The following is a 12,107-nucleotide window of genomic DNA, read 5'->3' as shown; positions in this document are numbered from 1 at the left end:
TAGATTTTACAGTGCCAGTTGGCTTGACCAGGCCACGCCACAGCCTGTTAAGAAAATCGACGAATCGCAATATAAGCTCAACCAATTCTTGTTTTTTAAAGTCCTTAAGGATATACGCTTTGCAATCATTGCACCCTGGAAAAAAGAAGTGTAAAGAACTCTATGGTCACCAAATCACATGACATTCATGCTCATGAGTGTATGTAAACATTTGACCACAAATATATATTGATATTTGATATAGCATTTGTTTATAACTAGAATTATGAAATAATTACTTTTATCATTATCTTTCACATGATATGTTTTCTACCCCAAATTTAAACCCTCTGCATTTTTGTATGTTTTTTGTTCTGATCAATGACTGTAGAAAAAAAGTCATTGCCCTTTAAAATATTCATTTGGACTGCAGATACCAAAATGCATTTCTTTTTTCCGGTATTTTTGAACTGCCTTCAGAATAAAATTAAGTTTTAAAACATTTCTAATAAGGAATTTTCACGGTTTCTTCCATAGCTTTTCCATGAACAGCAACAAATAAAACAATGAAAAGATTACACATCATAAGACGTATGGAATATCTGTATGTTTATTATTATTATTAATGGTGGCGATAGTAAGTCGTAGTATTATTTATTTCGAAGGGTCATACCGGAAGTTAACTTGATTTTGCCGGCTAGCTGTATTATGGCGGTGCTAGAAGGAAACTAGATGATGTCTTTTATTTTGCAATGATTTATAGCTTTTGCATTCCCGTCCAGATTACAATATAGAGATATAAATGTGTTACTTCCGTATTAGTTTCTACGCATAGACACGAAGCTTGTTTGGAAAATCCGAGCGTTTCGCTTGCTGCTTGCTTTGCTAGTGTGCTCCTTGAGAAGTTTAGACATGTGCACACAGACGAAGGCGGCTGCTCTCATGGCCAACATACCGCAGGCAGACATCGACCCTTCCGGAGTATTTAAGTACGTCTTGATCCGTGTTCATAGCCGAGAGGAGGGGGACGACTCGGAGGTGGATATAGTCCGAGGATACGGCTGGGCTGAGTACCACGGTGAGTAAGGACAACGCTCAGAGCGCTCTGTTTTAGGCGTAAAATACACCTCCATCTGCACCTGGACGCACCAGAGATGTACCCCCGAGATCAAACAAACAAACAAACAGATGACCCAGCTTTGCTTCTGTCCTAATACTGACTCATCTCGAGGACCTGTCTCCCACCTCCGTGTTGTTCTTGATTGTCCTCCTACCCTCGCCATACCTACAGACTGTATGTAAACGATGGACATAAACAGTTGCCCTCCCAGTGGCTGTTTTGTTGTGGCCATAGTCAGAATTCATCCAAAGCTTTAACAACCTGTCATTAAAACATGGCCGCAGGTCATTGCACAACATGGATAGCATGCTGTTAATTAACATACGCTTGATCAGCATCACTTGTGAGATATTTTGTTTGTTTTTAATGATGATTGGACAGTGCATTGCTCTGAATTGTAGGACAGCATTATTCCCTGTCCTTTCATGAAGGACAGTGACCAGTGTATCTCCTGCTAAATGAGATGATAAAGGGAGGGACCATGTTGCAAATAATAATATTACTTATAACCAGCTTAATTAACCCCATCTAGATGGGACTGGCAAAAGAGAGAACCCAAATAAGTTCATATAAACACAGTTATACTGTTGTCACAAGACACACTCTAACAATTGTGCCCATTGATGATGAGGTCTAAAGTAAAAGATTTTCATGTCATTTCTCAAGTGTTGTATTAAAAAAAAGGTTATTTTGAGTTTCATAATAATTTGAATCTGCCTCCCCATAGTTTCCTGTTCTACCTCCGCATATAACCAACATTAGGATGTGTCTAGGTGTCCACAGGTGTGCGCACATGATTTCTTCCCTGAACTTTTGTTCACTTTGAAATCAGTGTGTGTGTGTGAGTGAGAGAGAGAGAGAGAGAATGAAGCAATGACTCTGATCCATCATAAGGAAACATAAGTTTTTGTCAGTGCAAAACAGGGTATAGTAAATGCAAGAGAGACAGGTGAGATATTTTAAAAGGGAAAAAACTGACAAACTGGACCTGAAAATATCTTAAAAGTTTATTTTGTGACCCAGAAAGAGTAAATGGCCTGTATTTGTATAGCGCTTTTCTATTCCCTAAGAACCCCAGAGCGAGTAAGTAGAAGTAATAAGAGTAATATTAAAACTAAAAGGAGGACGCATTTGTCGGCTGCATTCGGAGTCTACGAATTTGGACAGCCTTTGGTGCATCGCTGTGACGTAATCCGTCTACACATGCGGCCTCAGGAGGATGCAGCCCATGAATTTGGACACCCCCTATGTCCCTGTCCCATCCTGATCACGCCAAAAATAATCTTAACATGTTCAATTTAGCTACTTCCAGCTAGGCCTCCCCTATTTTTTTTTTTTAAGTTTTGTTTTTTCTTTTTTCTTTTTTTGCTACTTCACTCAATCCTATCAATCAATCAATTTATTTATAAGCACATTTAAAAACAACACAGGTTGACCAAAGTGCTGTACGTAGTAAAAAAAGTAAAAAGCATCACTCTGTGTTCCACTCTCTTCTTAATGTCTACCACAGCCATCCCAGTCCTTTTTGCATATCCACCACCATCTATCGTTCAACATTTCTCTCCTTAACACCTTATCGCCTCTGTTCCTGCATGTCCACTGAAGTCTACTTTAATATCCACTCACCCCCTCCTTCAGAATCACGCCTTCAATTTGCAGCTTCAAACTCATAATCCTGTCTGACAGTCTTCACCTCCACAACATTCTTCATATACTCTTGTCAAGATTACCTCTACTCTATTTTACTTCATATCTACACCATAGTAGAACTATCTCGATCCACCTCCAGTGCTTCTGGCCTCGCTTCCGTTCCAGCTGTTTTTCTGCACACACGATATATCTACTAATCTTCCCCCATTCATAAATGCTCTCTGTTTACCAGACAGTTTCTACTCTTAAAGTCCCTGCTCTCTCCTTCACACTCCTAATTTTCCTTCAGTCTCGCTGCCTCCTAACATGCCTTCTCCCTTTCCTTTTCCTTTGTCTTTGGCCAACACGAGGCAAAGTTTCAGCACAGTTTCTAAGGTCAGCCTGTTGGCCAGCAGCATCATTTTTACTTCTTTTTTTTGTCAGGGTAATATCTTATCTACTACTACTCTAAATTGCTATTCTAATATAAATATGTATAGTTTATATGGATTTCTTTCTATTCAATACAATTCATAATATAAATATTAAATGGACAAAGTAAAATGTATAGACTTTGTTCCTATTACCCAGTTATTAGTAAGTACATTAAGCAAACATTACTAAGAAATGAACAAAGAATTTCTGTGTGGCTCAAGCACACGGCCACAATATGCTCAAATATCCCTCATGCCACAGATAAAGTGCGGCCTAGAGAATCCACATTTCCCCAACCAGTCAAAAGATCTGTAGACTTTATGCATGGCTCTGCCCCTATCCCCTACCCAACCTCCACCTTTCCTCCGCTTTGTCTCTTTTATATTGTGGAGGAGGAATTATCACCACCTCCAGCCTGTTGTTGATAGCTCTGTGCAGACCATACATTAAGGCCTCACCATGCCTGCGCTTTCTCCTCAGGCTCAGCTTTTCACTTTTTCACAGTTTTGACCTTTTCTCCTCCCTATGAGCTGCATGACGAGCTTGTTGTGCTCCTCGGTTCTATAGGGGAAGCAAAGACACTGTTTTACATCTAATGTATATTTTACATGTCTGTGCACTCATTGACCGACTGCCTCATTTTGGTTTTGGAATTTTGTAATGAAGGGATGTTTATGTAATCCGTTGGTGCTTATTATGTAGTATTAGTACACAATATGGAGCCGCACAAAATATTATAAACACTGTATAATAACAGGCAGCCTTCAGGATAACCGCAGACTTTATGAATGCAATACTGATGGCTTTGCATTTAGTAATGACAGGTCTGTGCTGCTCTCTGCTGGACAACACTGAAAGCACAGTACATGCAATTTTATTTAACAGCTGACCAACCTCATGAAACTCAATGAACACTGGACACATCCACATACCAAGCAGGCATTTGAAATTATAAATAAAACTCCAGTTACAAACTCTAAGTCACCAAGCTATATTTTCTAAGGCAATAATTCATACTTTGATGTAGAAAATATTCCAAAAACTTTGTTTCTGTGTTGTATCCATCCTTTTCCCAGCTGACATCTATGAGAAGGTAGCAGAGGAGCTGGAAAGGGACGGGCACTTGGACTGTGAGTGTATAGGAGGAGGGAGAATCAAACATGACCCCCAGGCCAAGAAGATCCATGTCTACGGATACTCCATGGTGGGTGATTCTGATCTGTAAATACTGAGAAAGTATGAATACAATGATGGTTTTTGGGTTTTTTTAGTGGTTTAAATCAAATGTTATTTCATCTTTCTGATGAAACACTGATGTGTCTTCTTTGATCACAGGGATTCGGAAGAGCAAACCATGCAGTGACCACTGAGAAACTCAAGGTTCGGTATCCAGACTATGAGGTGACCTGGGATAATGAAGGCTACTGAAATAAACTTTAAACAGCTTCTACTTAATTCCCTGTAACCCTGGACTGATGTATTTTTTTTGTAACCCTTCGTTATCAGGCTAAACACATTTAGGATTTTTCTTTTTATTAATACAACAGCTTTAAGTTTTCACCTTCCTTCCTTGTGTAAAACATAACAGCTTTTCATAGTGTAGCTAATAATTTAATGAATTTGTCATGTGGAAACATTTTAAATAAATGACTGCCTGTGCTGGCTTTGCAGATTACCGCCTCTCCTTCACTGACTCGTTTTAGAGTCATGATCCCTCATAAATTTCTTTGGAAATTTAAGTTACAAAGCAAATCTTACAAGTTTTGATGTGGGGTTTTATTGTGAAATGTGTGCTTATATTATGTGCCTCTTTCCTGCAGAGCAGAAAAATGACAACACCCCATCTCTTTGCTTATCTTACTTTTTACAGCAGCTATGGTCCAGATTCCAGCGTGCTGTAAACTGTTGATTAAAATGGGCACAGTTGCTAGATAAAAGTAAATGAACTTGATGCTCCTGATTACTACCATTGTGCTGAAGTATTCTGAAATGATTCTGACATTCTGACATATAGGATCCAATATTTATAATATATACCCAAAAATCCAATATTCTGATATATCATCTGATATTTACCCAGTGTGCGTAGCACAGGTATTTCTCTTGATTTCTGACAGGTTTACAAAATGACTTGCATTTTTTTAAGCAATATAACTGAAAATAAGTGACTGAGATCATAAGTTCATCAGGAACATATTCACTGAGGTCAGGTCAGATTTAACAAGCCAATTTTCCCATAGACTTCCATAAGCCTGGAAGTGTTTGCAACCAAGGCTATTGCCATCTGTTGGCTTTTTAATTATCAGATATATGCTAATTAGTGCTTGTAGAGACTAATAAAATACTAGAATTTCACTCAACAAAACTGAAGAACAAACGTCTTGGGTAAGTTGTATCACACATAAAGACACATTATTAGTCAGATTATTCCATTAAAATGCTTCAAAATGGGCCAACACCACAAACACAGTGGAGATGAGCTCAGTGACTCAGTAGGGAGGTCAGGCAGTTGGCAGTTCTCAATCAACTGCAAATTTCTCTAAATCCATGACCTAACAGAATTGAGGGTTTGTTTGTTTGTTTGTTTTTTAAATTAAGCATGTCATACTTTATGGCTTAATGGGGAAAAAATGTTTACAAAATGAACACTGAATAAGACTTAAACTAGTGACTGAGGCCATAAACTTATCAGGAATAGGTTTACTGCGTTCATAAAGCAGGTGAACTAAAGCAAGGTGGCCCCTTGCTGCCATAACAAACAATACTGGTTTAATGCTGTTCCACACTGGCTTCCATTTTCAGATTTGGAAACTATGTATAACTTTTCTATACAGCATATGATCCACAGCATATTTATGCCAGGACAGAAACCTGACAACACATTTTTTATTCTACATATGTTCAAACAGTACCTGAAACACAATTCACAATGTATAACATGTGTTAGAAAATACATATTAATAATCAGTAAAGATAACTGTGGATAAAAATGCATTCAAATGTTTAATTTAAAATAGAGACAGTCATGTAAAAAACAAAAGAAAAAGACATTTTTCACAGGGCTCTAATGCAGTTCTGTGAAGGACTAAGTATCCTTACGGCTTCCATGGTAAGTAGCAGCTAGGTGCTCCTAATCTGATGCAATTGATTAATTGATCATCACTAAGTGTGAGCATCTCTTCCAAGAAGATTTAGCATTTTCCCGGTCGGAGCTTTCAAGTGTTAACACAGCGCCACGTTCTTCCCAAGAGTGGGCACCTCAGTAAATTCGACCCAAGGTCAGACCGTGCAACGCTCAGAGAAATATAAAACAAACCCAACAGCTACAACTTAGACTCTACAGACCTCAGTTAACATGTTAAATGTAACAACGGTAAAAAGAACATGTATGGTTTCTTTGGAAGGATTGCCCCGGCGTGCCATGGTCTCTTAGAAGAACATGGCAGCACATCTTATATTTGCAAAATTGCACGTAAACACACCACAAGTCTTCAGGACCTTACTCAACCAAAGTAGAGATGTTTGGTCATAATGTGCGGTGCCACATTTGAAGAAAACCAAACATGGCTAATGGCAAATGCCTTATACCAACTGCCACGCATGGTGGTGGAGGGGTGATGATTTGGGCTTGTTTCAGAGCCACAGGATCCGGGCACCTCTCCTGTCACTGAGTCAACCGTGAGCGCCTTTGAATACCAATGGATTCTAGAATGCAGTGTTATAAACTGCACCTATTAATAAAGACAAAGATAAATGAATCTACTGAGGTAATGATGTTGGAGTAATGCATGCGTGACTTAAAGCAGGATGCTGCCCATGTTTCTGTCTTAAATATCTATGCAGCATGACTGAGGTAAGCTAAAATCGCTTCCGTAAACTGCACTTTGCATCTGCTTTGCTCTGCATTTCTGTATCCGCCAAGTAAATGAGCAATGTCCGGACATCCGCCATAGTTTGTAGGAGATTATTTTATAATTGTTGGCTGCTGTTGCATGATGGGTGATTTTTAAAGTCCAACTGTTATCTCTCATGCACAGAGAAGAGGTCAGAGTCAACAATAAAGTCTCTGCAGGTTGTCGGCAAACCTTCAGATTGATGTGGTGCAAGAAGGGAGAAAAAGAAGATGTTTCATGTGAGGAGCTTAGCGCTCATTCTGCTGTGGGCTCTGCAGTGGGGTAAGAAAACCTTCAGTTAGATTTTAATTATGTGCAGCAATAATGGTGCTAACTATTCCAAACTGAACTTGTGCAGCCCTGCTACACATAGATTGAAATAATGTCTTGACAAGTCAGTTGATTTTGGATTTTTTAATCAAGCCACAGTCAGTAAAAAACTAAAAAATTAGTATTTGATAAAGAAGCCACAAGCAGTTGAAAGATTTTCTCTTTCATCTCAGTCTCAGATGCACAACTGTTGTTGCTATGGAGGTTTTTGCTATCTTTGGGAATTTAGGCAACCTGGCATTTGTTTTCCATCTGATAATTAAAGATCTACAGACAGAACAGACATGTTGAGACAGAACATATAATTAACCTTAATATTTAATATCACAAATATAAAGGATAAAGAAATGCTCAATGGGGTTTTGAGTATTTCACAACTCTAAGAGTCCAGAGAAGACTTCAATATTTCAGGTAATTTTTGATGTCAGGTAATAACTCCTTACTAAAAATGTGAGCTTTCATGTGTGATTTATTTTCTAACAAAATGATGATGTGATGTCTTCTGGGATATTCAGACTCAAAAATCAAATGTCTGGTGTCCTGTCTATTTTCTAGCTATTAGGTTACTGAATCATAAAGTCTTGAGTCTTAGTCAGAGACGTTTGGTTGGACAGATGCCTTCAGTGGATGGTGTCACCCTGATTACCTCTCTGCGGTCTTTGAGCCTGTTGGCATTAGATGGGTTGTAAACCTTTGAGTCATGAGTCATGAGAGAGTTTGGGCCTGAGTCACACACCCAGAAGCAAAGATGGAAAATATTTGAGTATTTTCAATCTTTGGCTGGAAGATATTTGCATATTTACATCAGCTCTGACAGGTTAAGGCTTCTACTAATAACCTGTTGTCTTTTAATAGGAAAGGCTACAGTTATTTTTTGCAGTCCATAGTGATCATTGGTCTGATTTTTGACCATCTCATTCACCCTTGATCAGCAGGTGTAATTTCACAGGACAAAAGAAAAAAAAAGAATTTTGTGTTTCATATTCTTATCCAGCTGCTGGCTCTTCAGCTCAGTCGTGTCAAGCTCCTGGGAGGAAATGTAACTTTGTGCAAGACTGTCCAGACTGGAGTGATGAGCAAGGCTGTGGTAAGTTTTAAAAATGTAATTTAGTCCCATCTATAATCGGATTTTTTTTTTTTTTTTTTGGTGCCATTTCTTGTCAGATTTATCTCAAAAACGGGAAAATGCTTCAGTGCTGAATATGCTGAATATTGTATTTATTGTATTTAGGACAGTGCATGTTATTGAACATAAATGTAAACAAAATTACATGAATGTAAACATACCAGATTATAGCCAAGGGCTAATTTCCATCTGTTGTCCTTAAGCATAAAATGTGATTATATGATTAGCATCACCCATAGATTTGACTTGACTATATCAATGTGATCATGTTACATGATCGTTATGGTCTCATTAAGCTTCTGTGGTTTATTGACATTCTGAAAGGGGAATTTTAACTAATTTTGAGATGCTGGTCACTTATGTTCAAATAAAACAATCATCATATTTAAGATAAAACTTAAAAGACCCTGATTTTGCATCTGTGGCATCTGCTTGCTACGGGAAAACTTAGCGGTTTCTAAGGTTTGGTCACAATTTCTAGATTTTATACCTACACAGCAGGAAAATTTTACTCCAAATTATGGTAGGGTAAATAGTTTTCTTAGTGGAAGACCTCTCCTGTAATACACAGTATTATAACAACTGAATGCTTTGTCACCCCTGTGAAAGGCTACAATGGAAAGGGGTTTGTGTGTGACTTTGAGGATGAAGGAATGTGTGGATGGGCTGACACGTCGCCCAGTGCACAATACAAATGGGAGAGACATCAGAGAGGGGAAACGGTGCCTGACAGTGGACCGTCCACCGATTACACCACCGGCACAGCCATAGGTATTGTACAGTCTTTTTTATTGTCATGTTTATAGTCAAAGCTGTATTATTGCAAGTATTTTAGAGAGTCATCCTGCATTAAACTGGAATGGTAATATCTTAAAATGTTCTAATCAATATGTCTTTTTACAAAGGTTGGTTCATGGGAATCAGTGCAGTGAATGAAGACTTGCTCCACACTGCAGTTTTAATCTCTCCAGAGATTAATCAGTCTTCAACAACGTGTCGCCTTCGCCTCAGATACTTCCTGTGGGACTCGGGTAATGATGGCAAATAACTGCATGTCATATATTTAGATAACCAGGTTTTTTCCTCTCCGTCTCTCTCTGTTAGTCCTGTTTTTGGTCATAACAAGCCCTACCTTTAAAAATGTACAATGTTTCTTTAACAATCTTTAAAGATAAAATGTATTTTCCCTGCAGCTGTCGTGCTAATGAATACTTTAATGTTTACTTTTTACTGTAGGTAACACCGGTCTGGGATCTACGCCCTTGTGGGCATCTGTCCTCTACCCAGGTGGTGAAGAGGCTGTTGTTTGGCGTCCTGAGGCCTCCAGTGTTCGTGCCTGGAGGGAAGCTCTCATCTTTCTGGGCCGGATTCCCTCAACTTTTCAAATCCGTCTTCACTCGCTGCGGTCAGTGGGACAAAGAGGAGATGTGGCCATAGACCAGCTGGAGTTTCTAGACTGTGCTCTTCCCTGTAAGCCCCTCAAAAGATCCCATTTGTCCCTGCCTTTTTTCAAGTCCTTGCAGAGTGTTTTACAATCAATTAATTCCAGTAAACTGATTCATAAGTGATAGTTTTTTATTTTCTCTTGATCATCAGCACCAGTCCCCGGGGGAAACTGTTCAGCAGGGATGGTGAAGTGTAACAACGAGGCCTGTGTGGAGGAGCGCCATCTCTGTGATGGCAGCGATGACTGTGGTGATGGATCTGATGAGCTCAACTGCAGTGAGAAATCTAATTTCACCTGAATCCCATAATAAATATGTAGGAATATTTTAGTCACAATACAAAGTAATAAAATTGGTGGGGAAAACAGACTTATTGTTCACAAAAGTTCAATCAAATTTAAAAAATGTCTGCAAATGTCACTGGAAGTACGTTCAGACACAGCTATAGTCCCAGTCGATGCGCCGGTGTGTACAAGCGTATTTTATTAAGAGTGTAGCACCACCATGTATTTTGATCAGTGTGCTAAAACCACTTTTGTAGTCCTAACCATCAGCTGACCTAACCAAAAATGTCATCATCATATCATCAGTGATTGACACGCGGCTCTTCGCTCTTGAATGGGACACCTGTGCACAGGGTCCTTTGTCCCTTTTAGCAGAAGTGACATAGAGTAATAGGCCTGTGCAATTAATACAAATTAAAACGTAATTACAATTATAATTTCAAGCATGTGTGAAAATATTGCTAAGATGCATTTGTTTTTTCTATGGCACTTCTTTGTTTATTGTTATCAAGCTAAAACTCCAAACTCAGTCTCCAACAGTGTGTGGCAGGTTTAGTTCAGATTGGAAGACAGACTGACTTTTGTCAACAGGAATAATAAAACGTGGTTAAAATAATAAAACTGACAAGGAACAACAAATCCAAATCCATTGTCAGTACGATTTAAAATAATCATGAGTGCCTTGGGTTGCAAAAAGAAGATGTGTTATTATATAAGGCAGTGGAAAAGCGGTTCTTGTGTATTTTGCTCAGTTGCCTCAGAATAAACATTCCTGTAGAAGCGACTCATATCAATATCATCTTTTAGCTTTTGTAAGAAATGCTGAAATCAGAATGAATCATCTTACATTAAATATCTTTGTCAAAAGGAGCTTTTTATTGGTAAGGACCAAACTGTCTTCATGTTAATATTTTAAGCAAAATTACTCCAACAAAGTGCTGCGGCTGGAACGGCTGCCATGTTTCCCAGTAACAAAAAACCTGATTTTGTACTCAGTACTTTGTAAAACAGAGTTTGCTTGAAGGAGGTTGCTTGTGATCGAGAGGCAACACAGGTATTGGGCAAAGATCGGTATATATTTTTAAATAATATTTATAAACCAGGTTTAAGGCTTTAAAAAAGTTGCCACGATGACCATGTCCATCTTTTATGGACAGTACACTTCATGATGATGAGTATTTGTTCCGTCTTTGTTTGTTGCGTCCCCAGCTCAATATGAGTCCTGTGACTTTGAGGAAGGCCTCTGCATTTGGGACCTAAGGTCACTTTCATCATTGAAATGGGTAAGGACAAATCAGACACAGATCACCAACACGGATCCTCTGAAAGGACCAGGCAGAGATCATTCTAGTAACTCAGCATCAGGTATGATATTCAGACAAATCAGAAGACCCTTTTGTATTTTTGCTACTGAAGCTATGCTATTACTCCTTACTGCTAGTATTTGAAATGCTTTTGTATTAGAAATAAAAGGCAGATTTAAAAAAATACTATGTCTTTGTTTTTATTTCAGGTCATTTTCTCTATGTTACGGTCCCTGATGAGGGTCTCAAAATGGACTGGGCCTCCTTCCAAAGTCGCTCTCTTGAACCCACCAACAGTTCACATCCTTGTAAGGTGAGTCCAAAACTGATGCCTTCGTTCTTCAGCGGCTTTTACTTTTACTGTTTCACAGTAGTCTGAAACATTCAAATGCTTTGAAAAGGTAAAAATGTGGAAAATGTTATTCACAAATTGAATTAACAGTCACATAAGGGTTATTGTTTTTAAAAAGTATACTTTCTTATTTAAAAAAAAAAGGGGGGGGGGGAGGAGGGCAGGGATAGCTCAGTAGGTAGAGTCGTGGCCCCATGATCGGAAGGTCGG

At 38.7% G+C, this 12,107-nt stretch overlaps 2 protein-coding genes across 2 annotated transcripts in view; both read left to right on the top strand.

Annotated features, from left to right (window-relative positions):
* The first annotated feature begins 657 nt into the window (after window positions 1–657).
* Window positions 658–4,838, top strand: phpt1 (phosphohistidine phosphatase 1). The gene is made up of 3 exons (XM_005725593.1): window positions 658–1,057; window positions 4,240–4,367; window positions 4,499–4,838. The coding sequence occupies exons 1-3, from the start codon at window positions 892–894 to the stop codon at window positions 4,589–4,591; spliced, it is 387 nt and encodes a 128-aa protein (XP_005725650.1). The 5' UTR covers window positions 658–891; the 3' UTR covers window positions 4,592–4,838.
* A 2,367-nt stretch (window positions 4,839–7,205) lies between these two features.
* Window positions 7,206–12,107, top strand: part of mamdc4 (MAM domain containing 4) — a 15,881-nt gene continuing 10,979 nt past the window's right edge. Inside the window, exons 1-8 of the mRNA XM_005725659.1 lie at window positions 7,206–7,338; window positions 8,381–8,473; window positions 9,122–9,283; window positions 9,418–9,543; window positions 9,749–9,982; window positions 10,109–10,234; window positions 11,451–11,606; window positions 11,755–11,858. Coding sequence (XP_005725716.1) covers window positions 7,287–7,338; window positions 8,381–8,473; window positions 9,122–9,283; window positions 9,418–9,543; window positions 9,749–9,982; window positions 10,109–10,234; window positions 11,451–11,606; window positions 11,755–11,858 — 1,053 coding nt within the window. The 5' untranslated portion in view covers window positions 7,206–7,286. The remainder of the gene's footprint in view (window positions 7,339–8,380; window positions 8,474–9,121; window positions 9,284–9,417; window positions 9,544–9,748; window positions 9,983–10,108; window positions 10,235–11,450; window positions 11,607–11,754; window positions 11,859–12,107) is intronic.

This window comes from Pundamilia nyererei, unplaced genomic scaffold (genome assembly GCF_000239375.1).
Source record: "Pundamilia nyererei isolate P.nyererei 1_Seehausen unplaced genomic scaffold, PunNye1.0 scaffold00016, whole genome shotgun sequence".
Lineage (NCBI taxonomy): Eukaryota > Metazoa > Chordata > Actinopteri > Cichliformes > Cichlidae > Pundamilia > Pundamilia nyererei.
Note: the sequence above shows the minus strand (reverse complement) of the source record. Positions and strands in the feature narration are given on the sequence as shown.